This window comes from Sminthopsis crassicaudata, chromosome 2, assembly GCF_048593235.1.
Source record: "Sminthopsis crassicaudata isolate SCR6 chromosome 2, ASM4859323v1, whole genome shotgun sequence".
Taxonomy (NCBI): Eukaryota; Metazoa; Chordata; class Mammalia; order Dasyuromorphia; family Dasyuridae; genus Sminthopsis; species Sminthopsis crassicaudata.
Genome location: NC_133618.1, coordinates 496,279,010 through 496,298,268, shown reverse-complemented (window position 1 = coordinate 496,298,268; position 19,259 = coordinate 496,279,010). Strand labels below are relative to the sequence as shown.

General features: G+C 43.0%; 1 protein-coding gene across 3 annotated transcripts in view; it reads left to right on the top strand.

Annotated features, from left to right (window-relative positions):
- Positions 1-19,259, top strand: part of COL27A1 (collagen type XXVII alpha 1 chain) — a 234,859-nt gene that overhangs the window by 113,366 nt on the left and 102,234 nt on the right. For all 3 annotated transcript variants that reach the window (XM_074293625.1, XM_074293624.1, XM_074293623.1), the window contains exons 15-23: positions 3,587-3,640; positions 4,304-4,348; positions 9,878-9,931; positions 12,146-12,199; positions 12,335-12,388; positions 14,300-14,353; positions 14,646-14,699; positions 17,598-17,642; positions 18,221-18,274. In XM_074293625.1, the coding sequence (XP_074149726.1) occupies positions 3,587-3,640; positions 4,304-4,348; positions 9,878-9,931; positions 12,146-12,199; positions 12,335-12,388; positions 14,300-14,353; positions 14,646-14,699; positions 17,598-17,642; positions 18,221-18,274 (468 nt within the window). The remainder of the gene's footprint in view (positions 1-3,586; positions 3,641-4,303; positions 4,349-9,877; positions 9,932-12,145; positions 12,200-12,334; positions 12,389-14,299; positions 14,354-14,645; positions 14,700-17,597; positions 17,643-18,220; positions 18,275-19,259) is intronic.

Genomic DNA, 19,259 nt, shown 5'->3' with positions numbered 1-19,259 from the left:
TGATTCAATAAATATTCAGTACAAGAGAGGGGAAATATCCTGCTTACAGAGCTTCCCTCTCAGTAAACTGGCTCTTCTCCCCTCAGCAACCTGCCCTCTATAAACTCATGAATGTCACAATGGTGAATTCTCACTTAAAGTTCTGAATTCAAAAGCAAATCATCTCATCCTACAGAGTTTCTTTGTGGTCATCCCGCCTGTGCTTGGGGTCCTGTGGGGCCTTTGCTGCTACTCTGAGGTCTCCTAAGGTAGAGGCTACATCTCAGAAGTCCCCCGTCTGAATCAGATGTCCCTTGTGCTGATTCTGAGCTGGACAGGGACAGCGTTGAAGTTTATTCCCTCCGTGTAAGAAGCCTTTATGTCCAGAGCTCTGAAGAAGGGAGCCTGTGTTCCTGAGGGCTCCTGGTTTAGAACTTGTCAGCTGCTTGCACCCAACAGCATAGCCTCTGGTTAAGGCAGCGTTCCCTCAGTCCACCCTGCTCTGTTTATTTACACACCACAGGAGAGGCTGGGCCCTCCGTCACTGGCTCCCTTTATGAAGAAAGAGCCAGTACAAGCAACAGGAGCCTGTTAAAATGCAAACCTCTGAAAGGTTTTCCTCCCACCCTGGCTTTGCCACACAGCCAACACCCCTGCATTTTATCCTCTCCATTCCACCAAGCTCTTTTTGAAACTGAGGCCTCAAATCCCTTAAGGAAGATACCTCAGCAACTAGCTGAAGTTCAATCAATTGCAGGCTTTCCTAGTAATTAATGATCTGAAGGCCTTTAGAAATCTGGAGCTCTGAAAAAAAAGAGGCTTATGTTTTTGAGGATTCCTGGTTCAGCCCTTAGAGCCATAGAGAGCAGAAAGGCTCCATAGAGATCATCTAATTCAATTTCTTCTTCTTACCGATGGGGAAACTGAGGCCAGGAAGGGGAATTGGCTTTCTGAGGTTCATGGGATTGCCTGGGGTATTATTACTTGTTTACAGATGAGGGGCTAGAAGCCAAGAAAGTGAAGTGAGTTGGTCAGAGTCACAGAGCTAGTAAGTATCTGAGGTCTAGCAGCTATCCTATGCTGCTGCTTCCAGTGAACGTGATTGCTGGCTCCAGGGGAAAAGCCCAAAGCCATGCGTCTTGTGACTTCTTGCCTGGCACTTCCCATATCCCTCTCAGGCAGATACCAGCCACGAATGTTGGATCTTTGATCCTCATGATTTTGGCCTCAATAAGACCCTGCTCTCAGTCCTTTCCCCAGAAGTCACTTAAAATAGTCATTTATTCATTCATTCCAAGGCCTCAGTGAGCTCTAATTGAGCCCCACCAGAAGCTAACTTCCAGGAAAAGTGAAGAGTAAGTCCAAGAAAAAGAGCTTGAGTCCAAGATCTGAGCCAGCATTATGTACTATTAGCACAAGGTAGAAAAGGAATTCTTCCATGGCTTTTGTGGGATTGGAGGAAGCCAAGTTAAAGGAGTATGAATCCCTATCAATGGGCTAGGGTCTATTCTTTCTCTGATCTTCAGGTTCTCTCTGGTTGACTTGAGAAGAAGCTTTATCCAGCCATCAGATGAAGAAAGTTATGACACATTGCATTAATGGGGGAAGGACTCTGACCTACTTCTTTCTGGACAAATTCTACTGCTTAGGCAGTGAGCTGATGGCTAAGCAGGTAGAAAGTAGTTTAGAAGGATGTACCATTTTGGACTGGACTTTTTTTGATATGGCCTTAGATTTGGAAAGGATAGGTCAGATTTTTGCTCTCTTGGAAAACTGGGACACAAAGGTAGGTTCCAAACAGTCTTCTCTTTGAGGTTGTCTTAAATTCACTCCCAAAGAGGGCCCTTGTCTTATAGTTGCAGTGGGGGGGGGGGGTGAGTCAACGTCTACAATCTGTTTGCTTTATCTATTCTTGTCTTGGCTGAATCAGCTTGACAGGGATTGACTGGAGCTAGTGGAGGAGGGAGAGAATGGGGGTGGGTAGTTCAGTTGGAATGAGACCCAACAAGAGATCCAGGGCTAGAAGACTGAGATCCTTTCTGTGATGTCAGACCTAGGACCAGCAGTAAATACCTGCAGAGGGAGTAGCCCTATTAAATCCAAGCTGCCCACTTTTTCACCCCTTGGTGGCAGCTTTCCATTCCAAGACTAATGTCAGTTTGATAGGAGATGCTTCACATGGTCGTCAAGGGTCTGGAACCCATAGAAATGAGATAGCTGAGCCAGGTGTTTTGGTGGAAGTAGATCCTTGTACTTTTTAAAAGATCCTCAAGTTCATCCTGTTTAGGGGGTTTTGGCCTTTTTTTTTATTATGTGTCATGGACGCCTCTAGAAAGCCTGGTGAAGCCTGTGGACTTCTTAAAATAGTGTTTTTAAATGCATAAAATAAAATGCAAAGGATTACCAAGGAAATTATATTGAAATACAGATTTTTGTATGTTTACTGACCCCAGCTTAAGAACCATTGATCCAAGTCCCCATTTTATAGATGAAGAACCTGATTCCCAGAAAGAGAATTTGACTTAGCCAAGATTATACAATGAATTAGGGGCAGAATTAAGGCTAGAATTTGTCTGCTGATTCTTAGTCTTGCAATGAGGGCTGAGTTAGGAAGGAAAGAAAGTCAAGTGAGAAATGTCTGTTTTAAATTTGTCCAAACTCTCATCTCCAGGCTCATGGAACTGCACTCATTCTTTCTCCCATGAGGTATTCCATGGCCCTGGATTCCCATTGACTGGAACCAGTGGATCATAGAATAGAATGTCATTCTTTATTTTTCCTCCTACTCCTTCCCTCTGAGACATCTCCCAGCAGCTTGTTAGAAGAACTTGAGTGTATATTTCCAAGCCTGAGGGATCTGGTGAATCCATTACTCCTTTCAAATGACTTCTGCTCCAGTTTTCCACTTGGTATTGGCAAAGAGCTGGCCAAGTTCCTTTTATTTACTTTCCCTTGCCATAGTCGAGGAAGGAAGGCCACCTATCTCCTTTTGGTAGAAGGGGAAACTATAAAGAATTTGATTGGGGTAGTTGAGTCCTCATAATCTGCCCTCTTGTCCTTTTGTGATCATAAGGCTTTTGGGAAGAGCTTTTTAAAGATCCTGACTCACAGAAAGTTGCATAGGATGCAGAACTGGAAGGAATAATCCAATCTAACAGATGAGGAAACCTAAGCCCAGAAAGGAAAAGGGATTTTAACATCACACAACAATAAATGGTAATAAATGCAGGGTCAGAAATTTAAAGCCAGGTGCCTGAATCCAAACTCAGTGCTCTTTCTATTACATTCCCTACCTGTTTGACTTTCCTAGTCTTAAGGGGTCTGGAAACACAACAGTAAAGAAATTCTCTTTAGGGCAGGAAGAGAGGGGGAATCAGGATGCAGACAAATTTTGATGAGGGCCCAGAGGAATCTCAGGCTGAATAAGGAACACTGTTCTTTGGGCTGTGTTTCTTGAAGGTCTCTAATTCTGAGAAAGCTCTGGATTGGTGTGGGTTAATAAACTAGTCTGGATCCTGGCAAGTAAGGTCTTTTACAAAACTTTGACTGTGAGACTTTTGCTGTTTCCTTAAGACCTCAAGTTTATTTTTATTTCCTTTCGTCCTAGGGTGACATGGGAGCTATTGGTCCAATTGGCTACCCAGGACCCAAGGGAATGAAGGTAAGTGAGCCACTGAATTTGCTGTTTCCTGTAGCAGGACATGACATGTCCGGCCCTTAGTGCTATAAGTTTCAAGATGTCACTCACATTGAAGAGGGGGTGGCAGTGGAGAAACAAAATTAATCAGGGAACCCAGGGAGATGAGTTTGCAAACAGACTTGCCCTTTAAGGGATGTTATAGTCCTGAGGTTGTTTCTTCTCTGGTTTTTTAGCCTATTGTGATAGGTTCAGAGAGATGGTGGGAATTGCTGGAATAGCTTCATGAACCAGACAGATGGCAGCCTTGTGATATGGTGGGAAGAGCTCTCTCTGGAATCGGAGGACCTGGGTGTCCTACCTTACTACCTGTTTTGTCACTTAAGCATCCTGGGGGCCAATGTCCTCATCAGCCAGAGAAGGAGCTGGACTAGTCGGCCTTTGAGCCATCTGATTCTTGCTGGGATACTCAGTGATATAGTGGAAATAACAGAATGAAGACATTGGGTTCTTATTCCAACTCCGTCCCTGACTGATGCTGTATCCTCGGAGAAATCATCTGACTTCTCCAGGGCTTGTAAAATGAGGGCGTGAGACTAGATGATTCATGAAACCCTTTTCAACTCTAAAATGTCTTAGGAACCTCTTTCCAGAGCTTGGCACTTAGACAGGATTTCTGTCTTGCAGGGGCTTATGGGAAACATCGGAGAGCACGGACTGAAAGGTGATAAGGTGATCTGAATACTCCCTTATTGCACTGTATTTTATTCTGCATGTAAACTACTCCTCCATATATCTCCTGGAAGCTTCCTTACCCTCCCTGCTGCTGTGTGCCCTCTGGACTTTATTCTTCTCCTTCACTCTCCTCCTAGAACCGAGGCATCCCCCAGCCTTCTCCCTGTTGGAACTGGGTCATGGGCAGCAATGGAAGAAGGTAGCCCTTTACAGAACTGAAGGCACATTGTTAATTCAAGAACAGGAAACCTTATAATGTATAACATGGTCTGCAACTCACATTCTTGAGTGTGGTTCATTTAGAAATGTGAAAACCCAGGAGAAAATGTTTTTTAAAATTGTGCAAATATTTTTTCTTGTGATTTTTTTGGGGGAGAAGACAACCCCCAAGTTTCTCTCTTATGAATTTTTCCATTTTCCCCTCTGGTTTTTACTTTTCTGAAATATCTAAAAAAAAAGAAAGAAAGAAAGAAAGAAAAGAAAACAAAAGAAAAGAAAGCAGCTTGGTACAGTGACTTTAGAACATTTTGGAGTAGAAATGAATGATTTTAACCCTTTTTATGCTGTGGGCCCCTTTGGCAATCTGGTAAAAATTACACAGGATTACAAAGAAAATAATTGAAAGACAGTTGAAAGAAAGAAAGTCAAATTGAAAGACAGTTGTTAATATTTTTTAAAAATTTACAAACTCCAGGTTAATAAATCCTGGTCTAAAGAAAGAAGACCTGAGTTCTGAGTTCAAATCCCATCTTGGGCAAATCATTGAATCTCCCTTGGCCTCAGTTTCCTCCTCTGTAAAATGGGAGAATTATATGAGCCTCTTCAAGGTTCTTTTCATCTCTAGTTCTATGATCTTCTGTGTTTCTTCTGTGATTCGGATATACTCAGGTTCTCACCACAAGGCAAAACCTGCTAGAGGTCTCTAGTTTTTTTCCTGATGAAAGAAACTGTTCTGTTTTATCCCAGTGACCACTCATATACAGAAGCCCAGGTTTTCCATGACCTACATTGGATAGGTTCCTACTTACAACCACTTGGCTTTTTCTGCCTCCTGGCTTGGAGCTGAGCACTGGAACAAAGATTCTCGTTTGAATTGAACAACTCTCCAAATCTATTTTCCTGATTCCTTGGGTAGTTTTAATAATTTTTTTTCTTAGCCCATTTCATATTTGGACTAAAAAGGGCTCCTTGGCTACCAGAACATGGGAATCTACATAGGATTTTCCAAATTGGAAAAACCATTTTTTAAAAGCCTGGCTCCTTTATCAGTAGCTGAGTTCTTCTATAGGGTCATGTCCTTAGTAATTTGGCACTAACTCTGTCACCCCTATGCAGTTGCCCCAAACTTTATTTGATTCTCTGGGCTCATAGGGGACCAAAACTCAACCTCCTGAGAAGCCTAAGAATGCCTGGCCTGCATGAGACACCCTCCAGGAACTAGAACACCACAGGAATTTGTTTTCCCAAATCCCCTTTGTCCAGTGCAATCTTGGTTATCTGAATTTCAGGCCAAGCCAACCTTTTGGAATGGACAAATGTGAGAAAGGAGGGTTTTTTGAGAGAAGGGCTAGGCCTGAGGGAGGTTCTTTTAGGTCAGGTATCAAAATACCACATGGAGGTCATTTTCCAGAGACCTCACCTATATGAAAGAACTGGGGGGAAATTTTTTTAATGTCTTTGAGCCGCCAGGCTGGATGTCACAATGTTCATGAATGAAGTCATTCACTTTCCAGCCAAGAGAGCCCCTCAGGCCTTTAACACAGACCTGATTTCCTTTTCTTTGGCCCATTTCTAGTATTCATCCAGAAAATTCATAATAGAGAATTAGGAGGAGAGGTAGTGATTCTTTACTTGGTATCTCCAGATTCCTAGGAGTCTATGATTCTATTTCAGGGGAATAACAACAGAAGGGGAAAAACCACAACCAAAAACATCCTTTGTTTCTGTTAATTTTTGGTTTTCTTTGTAATCCTATGTAAATTTTGGAATGCATTTAAAAGCATTGTTCCAAGTAGGGATTCATGTGCTTCACAAGATGGTCAGAGGGGTCCAAGGTGAGAACCCCTGGCTAGAGACAGGTACACTTCATTGGCTTTGGAATGAAGTCAAGTACATACTACCAGAGGTACCTTGACCTTCCAGTTACCTGACCTGACTGCCTCCCGACAATGGAATATATAGCTGGAAAGGACTCGAGAGGACCCCTATTTTATAGATGAGAAGCCTGAGTCAGAATCTTGAGCCAGGACTGGTTTCTTTCCACTCTACTATGGAGGTGCTACTGGAGTCATATGTCCTGAGAGCAGGCAGGAAGTGACCCCAGGCGCAATGGTCATTGAAGGGGGAGATAACAATTCTAAAAGGCGAACACTGACTTAAATAGCACAAAGTCTGGGGCCATCAGGGGCAGACTGCATCACATCTCAGGAGGCCCCAAGGGGATCATTGCATTACAGCCCAGCATGGTAACTGATGAGAGGAAGTTGCCTGAGTAATGGGAAAAATACTCTCCTACCTGTGTGCTCTAGGCCTGGCTCCATTATTATCTCACCATGTTTCCTTTGCATCTCTCGGCCTGTTTCCACATTGGAGAATAGGGAGGAGAAAAATGAGATTGAATTAGATCAAAATTAGATCTAAATTCTTTTTGGCTCTAAAGTTCTTCAAAGATCTGCCCATCTTGGAGACAATATTATGCACTGGAAAGTGGAGGAGCTGGGTTCAAATTTTGACCCTACCACTTATTAATATGACCTCAGACAAATTACCAGATCCCTCTGGCTTCCATTTCCTCAACTGTAAAACAGATCTTTGTTGTTATTACTCAGTTTTTTCAGTCATGTCTGATTCTTCATGACCCCGTTTGGGATTTCTTAGCAAAGACATTAGAGTGCTTTGCCATTTCTTTCTCCAGCTCATTTTGTAGATGAGGAAACTGAGGCAGATAATTGTCCAGGGTCACCCTCCTTCCCTGACAATAAGGAAGGGAAAATGGAACAAAAGATTTACGCATTTATATGGAGCCTCCTATGTCAAATAATAAATAAAATAAATATTTGATCCTTCCAGCAACCTTGTGAGACTGGTGCTAATGTTATCCCCATTTTACAGTTAAAGAACCTGAGGCAAACAGAGGTTAAATGGCTGCGGAATCTGAAGTAGTCTTCTGATTCCAAGCCCAATGCTCTATCCACAGAGTCACTAACTGCTTCCAACATGGGATAAAACGAGATGAGTGGTAATGACTGAATGATCAGCACCCTGGAAGCTATCCCAAAGGTTTTTATCAAAGCTTTCTCAGGGCTTCAGAGCACACTCTGTTTCTCTTAGGTTCCTTCTCTGATGAAGATTCCTTTCATCTGAACTGTCTGAGGATACAGGGTGCTTGTCCTCCATCTACCTAGCACCCAGGTAGATAGCAAAAGTTTCCAGACCCTTTAGCAGCCCACAGAGCTAACGCAGATTTATCTTCTTTGTGATCCCCACTCCCAAATCCCTAGCCCAGTGTAGTTGCTAGAGACATATAGAAAAACAGACTGACAGACAGACAGACAGGAGAGAGGAGAGACAAAGAGACAGAGATGGAGATGGAGCGAGAAAGGAGAAAGGGAAGGAGGGAGAGATAGAGAGACAGGAAAACAGAGGAGGGAGAAAGAGAGAAGAATAGAGAGAGGGGGACACAGAGAGAAAGAGAGACAGAGAGACAGAGACAGAACGAGAGAGAAAGAAAGAGGAGTCTTTAAATATCTATGTTAAGTGAAAGCCCACTGAAAGCAGTCCCCATAGCTGGGGGTCTATTTACTAGTTTATTCCAGTGAGAGGGCAGATTTTTGGGAGGCTTCTCTTTGGGAAAAGTCTTCAGAACTTGCAGTCCATTCTCTTGAATTTCTGCAATGGTTGCTAATCATGGTTGAGCAAGGCTCACATAATACCATGTACCCAATAAATGCTAAATAAACATTTGTTAAATTAAGTTATTTAAAGGAAAGGAATTCTGCAGATAGTAAAAAGATCCAAATTAGGTGAATAAAGGGGAGGACTGAGCTGGTTCATATCAATTTGGGTTATAAACAAGGTACATAAAACAAGATACAAAGTAGGGTAGGGACAGGAAGTGGACAGATCTATGAGTTCACTGGTATTTGAGAAGTTCCAGAAGAGGAAACTCTTTCCCAATGAAGGTCAGCACTTCCTTAGCATTGTATAGTCTTAAAAGAGTTGTCTAGAGCAGTGAGAAGTTAAGAGCCCAGGGTCACACAGCTAATATGTATCAGAGACGGGATTTGAACCCAGCTCTTCCTAGCTTTGAGGTCAGCTCTCTATCCACTATGCTTCTCAGAAATAAAGTAATGAGACTCATTTTCTGGCTAGTACTAGAAGCATGACACTTCTTTGTATGTCCTCACCTTCCTCTTAATTCTAAACCCCTTCCATCTGTTAATTACCTCCTAATGATCCTGTTATTGCATGCATGGTATATATTTGTTGGCATTTCATTGCACGTCTCTGCCATTAGATTGTAAGCTCCCTAAGGGCAGGGATTCTCTTGCCTTTTTTTAGATTCCCGGTGCTTAATACAGTGCCTGGCGCATTTAGATGCTTAATTTTTTTTTTTTTTTGATCGACAGATCGACACATACACATATGCACAAATATGTACAAAAATGCACATTCACCTTCTTGATCTTATTGCAGTCAACTACAAAGTAATGAGACTTACTTTTTCTGGCTTACAAACCAGTTTCAAAAGTACTTTGTGAAGAGGGCTCCAGACTTGGTTTTAGCAATAAGAACACTGTTAGAATAAGTATAGGGTTGCACTGTGGGGCCTTTGGATGAAGAAGATAGGGGTTAGACTAGGTGGTTTCTGAAAGTCCCTTTCCATTCTCAAATTCCAAGTCCAAATATTTTTGTTGAACAAAATCAGTCTCAATACTTTGAGGCACATCTCATTAGTGATTACTAGCTCATCCCATTCTCTGTTAGAATATATAAGTTTTTGAGCCCTTGTGAGACTTCATTCTTATCCGCTCCACACGGGTCTTATTTGTTCTAAGTGTGGAAAGACATTGAATTTGTAACAGGAGATCTGTGTTTGAATCTTGCTGCTTCCATTTACTGTGTGACATTGGACCAATCACAACCACTCTGGGCCTGACTTTAATGAAACAATTAGACTAGGAAATGATCTATACTTGAACAATCCTTTGTCAGGGATTTCTGTTTTAGGAGCTCTCCAGCTGAGTGTGGTCCCAGGCAGGCCAATGGGCCAAATATAACTGGAACAGGACTTTACAAGTTTATTTAATTCCTATTTAGTGTTAATCCTACAATAGCTCTTTGGCCCTGGTTTGCTCTGGCCCACTTTGGTTGGGTTGGAGAGAGTCTCTTGCGTGACCCCAGATTGTGGGACCTGGGGCCTGCCTGCTAGTGTCTCCTAAGGAAGGCCAGCTCTAGGATCAGGATTGGGGGAATGGGAGTTTGCCATAGTCGGGGTCTATTGTAACTCTGCTGATGTGTATTCAGGGCGATCAAGGGCTGCCTGGTGTGCCGGGAGATATCGGATTCCAAGGAGATAAGGTAACTGCATCTAATTTCCGCTCTTCCTCCTGCTCGTGTCCAGCTCAGTTTCTTTCCCTTCATAGATAATGTGCCTTGAACCTCTGAGCTGTTTGCCTTTCAGCCTCACAATTCCCAATAGGCCTTGGGAACCAATGGCATTTCCCAGAGTGGAATTCTAAGCTCTGGCGCTGTAACTTCCTGTCTGTAAATCACCCCCTTCAGGAAGAAAAGGACAGTGGGATGAGTTGTAAACAGAGTGCTCTGTAGGTAACAGCAGCGATGCTTTTTATGCAAGATGCACAAAAGCAGGAGATGTCATTTCCACCAGCTACAATATTCCTGGCATCCCTATCAAGCACTTTAGCCATGATGGAGACAGTGGAGTGGTCAAGGGCTGATTTGTCCAAGATCATATGGTCTGGTATGGCTCTCTGTCACGTCTGGGCCTCTCAGTCATTAGCCACCCCTTCTTCCTCCTCAACCTCTCGAATTTCTCCCCAACATTTTCCATGGTGTATAATGAAAAACAGTCTGTGGTATGTATGTGTATAGTTCACATAGTCTCTTCATCTCTCTGTTATTTGCTGCCCATTTTATCTTGGACATCTTTCCTTTTGGGCCTCAGTTTTCTTGGTTGTAAAATGAGTGAATTGTGTTAAATGATTTCTAATTCTAAATCTACTCAGTTACTTACCACAAGTCTGTGAAGTAAATAAGATAGGATTTATTATCCCTGTCTTAAAAATGAAGAAACGACATTTCAGAGAAATAAAATAAATTGCCCAAAGTCACTTGGCTAGCAAGTGTCAAAGCCGACGTTACAATCCTGCTCTTTTCAGGCCTCTGGATTATCCAGGGTGCTGTTGACCGTCCAAGGCCTCTGGATCATCCAGGGTGCTGTTGACCGTCCAAGGCCTCTGGATTATCCAGGGTGCTGTTGACCATCCAAGGCCTCTGGATTATCCAGGGTGCTGTTGACCGTCCAAGGCCTCTGGATTATCCAGGGTGCTGTTGACCATCCAAGGCCTTTGGATTATCCAGGGTGCTGTTGACCATCCAAGGCCTCTGGATTATCCAGGGTGCTGTTGACCATCCAAGGCCTCTGGATTATCCAGGGTGCTGTTGACCGTCCAAGGCCTCTGGATTATCCAGGGTGCTGTTGACCATCCAAGGCCTCTGGATTATCCAGGGTGCTGTTGACCGTCCAAGGCCTCTGGATTATCCAGGGTGCTGTTGACCGTCCAAGGCCTCTGGATTATCCAGGGTGCTGTTGACCGTCCAAGGCCTCTGGATTATCCAGGGTGCTGTTGACCGTCCAAGGCCTCTGGATCATCCAGGATGCTCTGTTTAGGGAACTGTGTTATCCATGCAGACTTTTCTGCCAACTATCCCAAGATCTCTGAGAACTTGAAACTCTTTCTTGCTGGATTTAAGCCAGAGTAAAAGGATATCAATTGAGCGTCTTGGGGAAATGAACTGAACTATTGCTCCAAGACAATCTTTGCCAAGAGTAGACTTCCAGCTTTGATATCTACCTGGCTTCCCAGGCGATTTCTGCATTCCTCTGGCTTTTCTGAAGAACGGCCACATTGGCCCCTCTCCCATCGGCACTATCATGGTGAGAGCATTTGTGTCACCATCTTGAGCTATCGTGTGAGTGCCTGCGTCTAGTACCAGCTCTCCTTTTGAACTTTACTTATGTAGACAGGAATGAATAGAAGCATTTGTATGTTGGGGCATGGGTCATTACCTGAGTGAACATCCAGGGCAGGCAGAGTGCTCAGCCTCTCCAAATGGCAACTCTACTGGACTGTCAGCTCCATGAAAGAAGAGACTGTCTTATCTAAATGTTGCGTTTCACCCCCCACCAAGGTGTGCAGTAGGACACAGCGGTGTTTAATTGAATTAAATGAATAACTCCATTTGTGTCTCAGTTTCTTTACCCATCAAATTATAATACCCATGCTCCCAACCTCATGGCACAGTGGTGAGGATCAGTCAGCAAGGATTTATTAAGAGCTTACTAAGCCCCAGCATTGTGTGAAATGTTGAGGATACAAAATTCTTTTTGATGATGGCTATAACAACCTCTACAACCTCAAAATGCTATGTAACTATAACCTGCTATTATTTCCTGAATGGGTGCACCTGCTATTACACACTGAGGTCAAAAGATATTTTCCCTGAAATTCTCTTCCATCTCCTAATGTCACACTACTCTGTGATTTGCAGGGGAGTCAGGGAATATCAGGGTTACCGGGTGCTCGAGGAAAGCCAGGTCCTACAGTAAGTAAATCTTCATTTGTTTTTAAATCTCTTGCCCTTCAACATTCCCCCCTCTCAGCCTGGGAGATGGTGGCTCCTAGGGAGATTGTGTACCTGGCACTCACTTCTTCCCTCCCTGTCTTCTCTGCTCCACAGGGCAAGGCTGGTGACAAAGGACCAGTTGGGTTTCCTGGGCCTCCAGGTCCTGAGGTATGTGGCTCACCCAGATGGTGAAATATTGTTTTTCCCCTTCTGACTCCTTTTCTCCTTGGGCTCTTGACCTTTGCCAATTGTTGAAGAGTCTCCCAGAGTTCCCCAGAGCATTGTTTGCAGGTGCACTGCAATAACAATAAAAAAGTGAAAATAGTATGTTGTGAACCACACTCGGTCCCGCAGTCCTCTCTCTGAGTGCAGATAGCTGTCTTCATCACAAGATCATTGGATATGGCCAGAATCAGGGAGGTTAGTATTTTAATTTGAAGAAAAATAGCCAAGGGATCTAGTCTTCCCTTCTTTCCATCAGATCAAGGGTATACCTGTACACAGAATACTTGGTCTCAGAGATGCTGATTATATAGAATTTTTAGTTCTATCCCAACACATCCAACTCCTTTCTCTTCGAACATCTCTTGAGCCTTGGAATTATAAACACAGTATAATCTGGGTAAATTTGTTGATGCAAAAACAATTTGACAGCCCTAATGGTATGGTGCTTTTCCTCCCTCTTTTTTTCCTGCTGAGAAAATTGGGGTTAAGTGACTTGCCCAGGGTCACACAGCTAAGAAGTGTTAAGTGTCTGAGGTCAGATTTGAACTCAGGTCCTTCCTACTTCAGGGCTGGTGCTCTATCCACTGTGCCCCCTAGCTGCCCCTCCTCCCTCCTTTTAATAATGTTATATTAGAGCCTTGGGATCTTAATATGATGGAAGTTAGGGAACAGTAGAAAATAAAAAGAGGAAGTTAAAATAAAAAACAGATATGGTTTCCTCGGTGTTCTCAGAATCAGGAATCCCAGTCAGGTCCCAGCTGAAGTTGGGCTGGCCTCAGGAACTCACTGAGCCCAACAGCAGCCTGGCCTGCTGTGCTTGGCTCTCAGTGAAGCCTCTCTGTGTCCAAGACAAGACAAAAGGTTTTGGCTCTAGTCAACTTCTGAATCATTGCAGAGATTCTCATTTCCATGCCTCTAGGGAATCCTGTGAACAAGAGAATGTTTCCTGTAGTGCTAGGATACCTATATTTTCCAGTTTCACCTTTATGACCCCAGGAGATACCTGATTAAGAAAGGGGTTTGGAGGCACTTGGAGAGGGGTATAGTGTTTTGTTTTAAGGTACAGTTCCAAAAAGAGCAATCCTCTTCCCCACTATGGGCTTACTAAGCATCTTCTACCTGTTCCCATAATCTACCCAGCATCCAGACAGAGTGCACTAGCTGGTCCATTGAATTCATCACAATGCTGACTTTGGCTTCAGAACAGGACTATCTTTAGATTGCCAAAATCAGCCACTTTTCAATGGCCCTATCTCCTTTCATTGGTCCCCGAGGAAAAGGCTCTGTGAGTACCCAAGAGCTTCTCTCCAAGGCTGACTGACAAGTGCTAGCCTTTCATCAACGTCCTGGAATTCGGCTGGGACTGGGGCGCTCCAAAGAATGCAAAAGACTGCTTCTGCAACTCCTTTGTTTCCATGGGACAGTAGGGTGCATTTTTCAGTTGTCCTTGACCAGTGGGGTGGAGTGGACAGGAATTAGCTTAGCTGCAGACAGAAGCTGATGAGCATGTCATCACTCTTCAGTTTTCCCCTTCCCTTTCCTGTGGAGAAGGGAATTGATTCATCAGTAGAACTCATGTGTGTGAAAGCCAGGCACTGATTAGCCATGCAACAGCCAAATCCTCATTCGAGGAAATCAAGGACATCTCCAAATGTCCCACCATTTCCCCCATCCCCTTCCCAGGACACAAAATTCAGAATAGCTTTGAGGAGGGAGTTGTGTCTTTGTGACCCAGAATTCAGTGTCCTCTTGTACTGTGTCTGAGATTTATGGTAGGCATTACCTCCCCCATCTACTTCTTGTTCCCTGTGCCAGCAATGCATGCATGATCCATGCCTTTCTTCTTCCATGTAGGGATTCCCAGGGGACATAGGACCACCAGGCCAGAATGGTCCAGAAGGTGCGAAGGTGAGTTGGTAGCCAACAAAAGCTTTGGTTTAGAGGGAGATGGTAGAGAAAGTGGGAGGAGAGGATATGTGCAAATGGGGGGAAAATGGCTTGAGATTATTCTGGCTTGATCCAGGGTTTGGGATGTTTGCATTGAGGGCCCTCCAAGAGTTTTCTCCATGGTGGAATTGATGTTGGACACCATCCCATGGTAGCATGTGCTAGAAGGCTAGAAGTCTCTTGTCTGTGTCAATGGTCCCTTGGAATACAAGCTCCAATCTTCTGAGATCCCTTTCTTTTCTCTTCTCTCCAGGGCAAGCCAGGAGCCCGAGGCTTACCAGGACCTAGAGGACAGCTTGGGCAGGAGGTGAGACAGCCTGGCTCCGTCTGCTGCCCTCCCTGGAGTCACCTCCCTGGCATGTTTCCATGTCTCTGAACTTGAGCTCTTGGCCGTGCTTGGCTGTGGGCATTTGGAGGTTGGAATCCTTCCCTCCCTGTGACTGGAAGCCACTGGGGAAGAGGTCCAATAGGCTGGGGTTCAATATTCATATTGGAGGCACATGGATAATAGTGGGTTGGGTTTGTGGGGAACACCACTGTCTCAGAATATCTCGAGGTCTCCATCCCTGAAGATTTTGAAGAGGTTGTATTGCTACTTTTCAGGAACATCACAAAGGACTTTTGAAGTCCATTCTATGTCTAAGGGTTCATGGATTCCAGTATTTTCTTCCCTTATCCCCCCACCTCTCCTAGGGAACCTTCCAATTTTCTGCTGAGAATTTCTTCTCTTTCTACTCCTAATGTGATTTGTTTAGAAAATTATGATCGTAACGAGAAAGAATAGAAAAATCAAGACATGGTCAACTTTCAGACCAATGAGAAATTGTCAACTTGAGGGCTACTGGAGAATAGGCTATTATGGTCTGTGAATATTAAACAGATGTTCCAGAAAGCACAAGGACTGGATGATTTGGAGGTGAAGAGGATCTTAGAGATCATCTTGACAGGAAGCAGCATTATGGAATGGGAAAAGCCCTTGATTTAGAATCAGAAGATGTGGGGCCAAATATTGGCTCTGATTTTTACTGCCTGTGTGTTGTTGGACAAGTTACTTAACTTCTTGAAGCCTCAGGGTCCTTATCTGTAAAATTAAAGAGTTGAATTAAATAACTTCTAAAGTCTCTTCTGGCTCTAAATCTAAAATCCCAGAATTGAATCTAGCCCTCTCTGGGAAACTGAAGCCCAGAAAGAGGAAAAGACTTTTGAATACCACAGGCAGGATTCACTCAAATCTTATAACTTAAGATCTGGTGTTCTTTCCATTTATTTTGCTTTGTCACACTCCAGAATCTTTTGTATCCTTGCAGATCCCCTTTCCCTAACTTGATTCAAAATCTCTTACAAGATCAGAAATCACCAGAGTCTTTTCTGGGAGAGAATGCTTTATCATTTTGTGTTGTGGTTTTCTTAGATACTTGTGCATGAAGAATGGCATGGAATAGGTGACCCAGAACTTGTCTATGTGAGGAGAGAATGGGAGATGAGTGATAGCTAAGATATCCAAGGATTTCAGAGGCCCCCTCATTTTGCATATAAGAAAACTAAAGTCTAGAATGATTAAGATCACAGATGAAAAGCTCTAAGAGACATTAGAAATTAGTTGGTCCAGTTTTCTCATTTTATATTTATGGAAACTAGCCTGATAAAATGACATACCCAGAATCACACAGGCAGTAAGAGACAAAGGCAGAATCCCAAACCAGGTCCTTTTACTCCAAATAATACTTTCCATGATTTGTTCAGGACTGTGTAGGGAGTAGAGTGTAGAGTTAAGTCTAAGTCTTCTGACTTTAAATTCATTTCTTTTCCCAAATATTCATGAGGAAATTCAGTACTATCCAGAATCTTTTGGAAACCTAAGGAAAACCTCAATGTAGGTTTTTATCACAGCAGATTTCTTCTCTGATCTTGACATTTTATAATAGTATTGGTGGTTTAGCTGTTTAAAGCATCTGTTTTGTAAACAGGTCTCTGGAGTTCATTTTCTAGAAATCTTTTCTCCTTCTTCAAACCTTGTTAGTAATCTCACTTTTCTCCTTCTTCAAACCTTGTTAGTAATCTCAAATACATTCCCTTCATTCCCTTTTTTTTTTTTTTTTTTGAGGGCAGGGACTTTACCTTGTATCTTTTTGTGTCTTCTGCAACTTTTAGCTCAGTAGCTTATAATTATTTTGATATTGTTGTTCAATAATGTCCAAATCTTTATGACCCCATTTGAGTTTTTTTAAGCAAAGATACTGAAATGGTTTGCCATTTCCTTCTCCAGCTTATTTTACAAATAAGGAAACTGAGGCAAACAAGGGTAAGTGAACTGCTCAGGGTCACACAGCTAGAAAGTGTCTGAGGCCAGAATAGAACTCGGGAAGAGGAGTCTTCCTATCCCTGGGCCCAGCACTCTGTCAATTGTACCACTTAGCTGTCCTGCACTTATACAGTGTTTTATAAATGTCTGTTATAATGTTCTAGCCAGTAAAATTGCCTGCTCAGCATTATATGTTTTAATATGTTTCTTCTCTCTTCCCATTGGTAAGGATGTATTGTATTGAATCCCCCATACTCTTTCGACCATAAACACCATTTGTAGATAACTGTCTAGGATTAGACCTGTGTTATATAGCCAGGTAAACCACACAAGCTTCCAACCCAAGGATTTGGCCTGTAGAACTTGAATCTAGCACACTGATTCACCTAGATGTTTCTAATGAGAATTTGCTCTTCTTTCCAATCCATTGAGATCTACAATTCTCCCTTCTAGATTGAGATTGGTTGTAGGATAATCTAATCTACAATAGACATTTATAACATGGAAGCCAGTGGTGCTATCAGATGGCTGAATTATTTATTTTGAGATCTAAAGGTATCCAAGTTATGCCCTCCTGAGACAAAAAGTCCTGGGTTCCTTATTTTTCTAGAGCCACGGGATAGTTTAAAGGCTTCTTTTTATTGAAATTCCATTAATTGACTTCAGAATTTAGTTATTAGCCAATAGCTCAATCCATAAATTGATTGATGCCATCTTTTCTTCTAAAGTTGCTCCAAGTACTCTCAGGCCTGTTCTCATTGGGCTTCTCAGTAACCCTGAGGAAGGAAAGAGGGAAACTCACCTCAGAAAGTTTGTGTCATTGTGTTGGGGTGAAGCTAATAGACAGAGCTCTCTGACTTTATACTCTCCATCTCTTTTTCTTTTTCTATCCTGTGATCTTAGGGAGATGAGGGGCCAATGGGACCATCAGGATCCCCTGGCTTAGAGGTAAGTGTCATCACATTATCGCACGGGATTTTGGTGGGTCCAAGTTAGGGGTGGCGGAAAGGGCAAAGCAAATACCTTGGGAATAAGCTTGGCCAGTGTTTGTAAGAGGACAAGAAAAAGCTAGAAAAAGTGCCCCTGTTGCCAATCTCACCCATCTTCACCTTGGCCTAGCCAGCAATCTTTTGAGATCTAGTCCTGGAGAAGACCTTGAGCACTCATCTGGTCTAACTCCATGCCTTCAGACAAATAACTAACCAACTAATGCTTGTGGCTCTGTGACCCTGGGCAAGCCATTGAGTTTCTCTCTTTTCTGGCAATTCTGTGCCTGTCAGGTGCAGAGCAGGTACTGATGGGTACAGAAGGTAGAGGGAATCATGAGCACAGACACTTAATTTTTTCAATCTATCTACTAAGCATGTGTTTTTACATTAATTTTATTTATTTTTAATATTCGATTTTATAAATTTCAAGTTGCAAATTCTCTCCTTCCCTTTATTGCCTCCCTGGTAACCAATGGGCTTCAATCATATCACTTTCCTTCATCTTATTCCTCCTTCCAAATCACCTTTGCTTTTCAGGGTCAACCTGGCAGGAAAGGATTTCCAGGAAGGCCTGGCCCTGATGGCCTCAAGGTAATGAGAATTTTGGAATGACTGACCAATCCTAAAGGGGACTTGGAGAATAGGGACATATGATAATAAGGATAGGCTGGGGGGTGGAATGGAGAAATCAAATAGCACAGAGCTATCTGTGAAACCAAGCATTGGCCCCCATGCTGGGGGATAAATATAAATAATGTTAACAAATTATAGTAATGATTATAACTCAGGCTGATATCTTTAATTCTTTGGCTACAAAGCTATTTTACAGCTTTAATTTCATTCAGTCCTAACAACAACCTTGCAATGTAGACAAGACAGGGATATTTCCATTTTTCAGATTGAGATCCAGAGATGCCCAAGTAGCTACTAGTAAGGAGCAGAGCCAGGTCTAGTTGTTCTCCCTGTTCTTGATGTTAAGCACCAAGTCTCATGAGTAATTTGCTGTCTCAATCCTCTGCTTTTTGCTCCCTTTCATGTTGAGGGGACTCTGGGATGGGGAGGGACTTACATTCTGAATCTGTGATAAAGGGTTTGCTGGGAGAAAATTGAGAGATATGCAAATGATGCATTTTGTGTGGAATACTGAGAATGAGTATGCAATTGGCTCAATCAAGTTTTAATCCTAAGGGAGATCAGGAATGCTCCTTGCCAGGCACAAACTGTGGTCAGCAGCCCCACAGAAGCCCTTGCTTCTTATGCATCCTGGCTCGGTTTCTGTGGCAAAAGGAATGATGAGCCTTTAGCATATTACATGTTGTTTTACAAACCCATGTGGCTTCCCCTCTCTGTTTGCCTCTTTCCATGTCACTGGCCTTGTGGATATAATGGAGGTGGGGGGTGGATATGGAGGTTGAGGTTTATTTTTCCTCCATGTCTTTGAGTCTTAAAGTAACAGTCACTACATCCAAGTTATGGAAGCCAGTCATGCAAGATGAAGAAGGAAAGAAAAATTTAGACATGATCGATTCATAATGGCTTTAAATGAAATAATTTATAGGTTTTTGAGAAATTGATA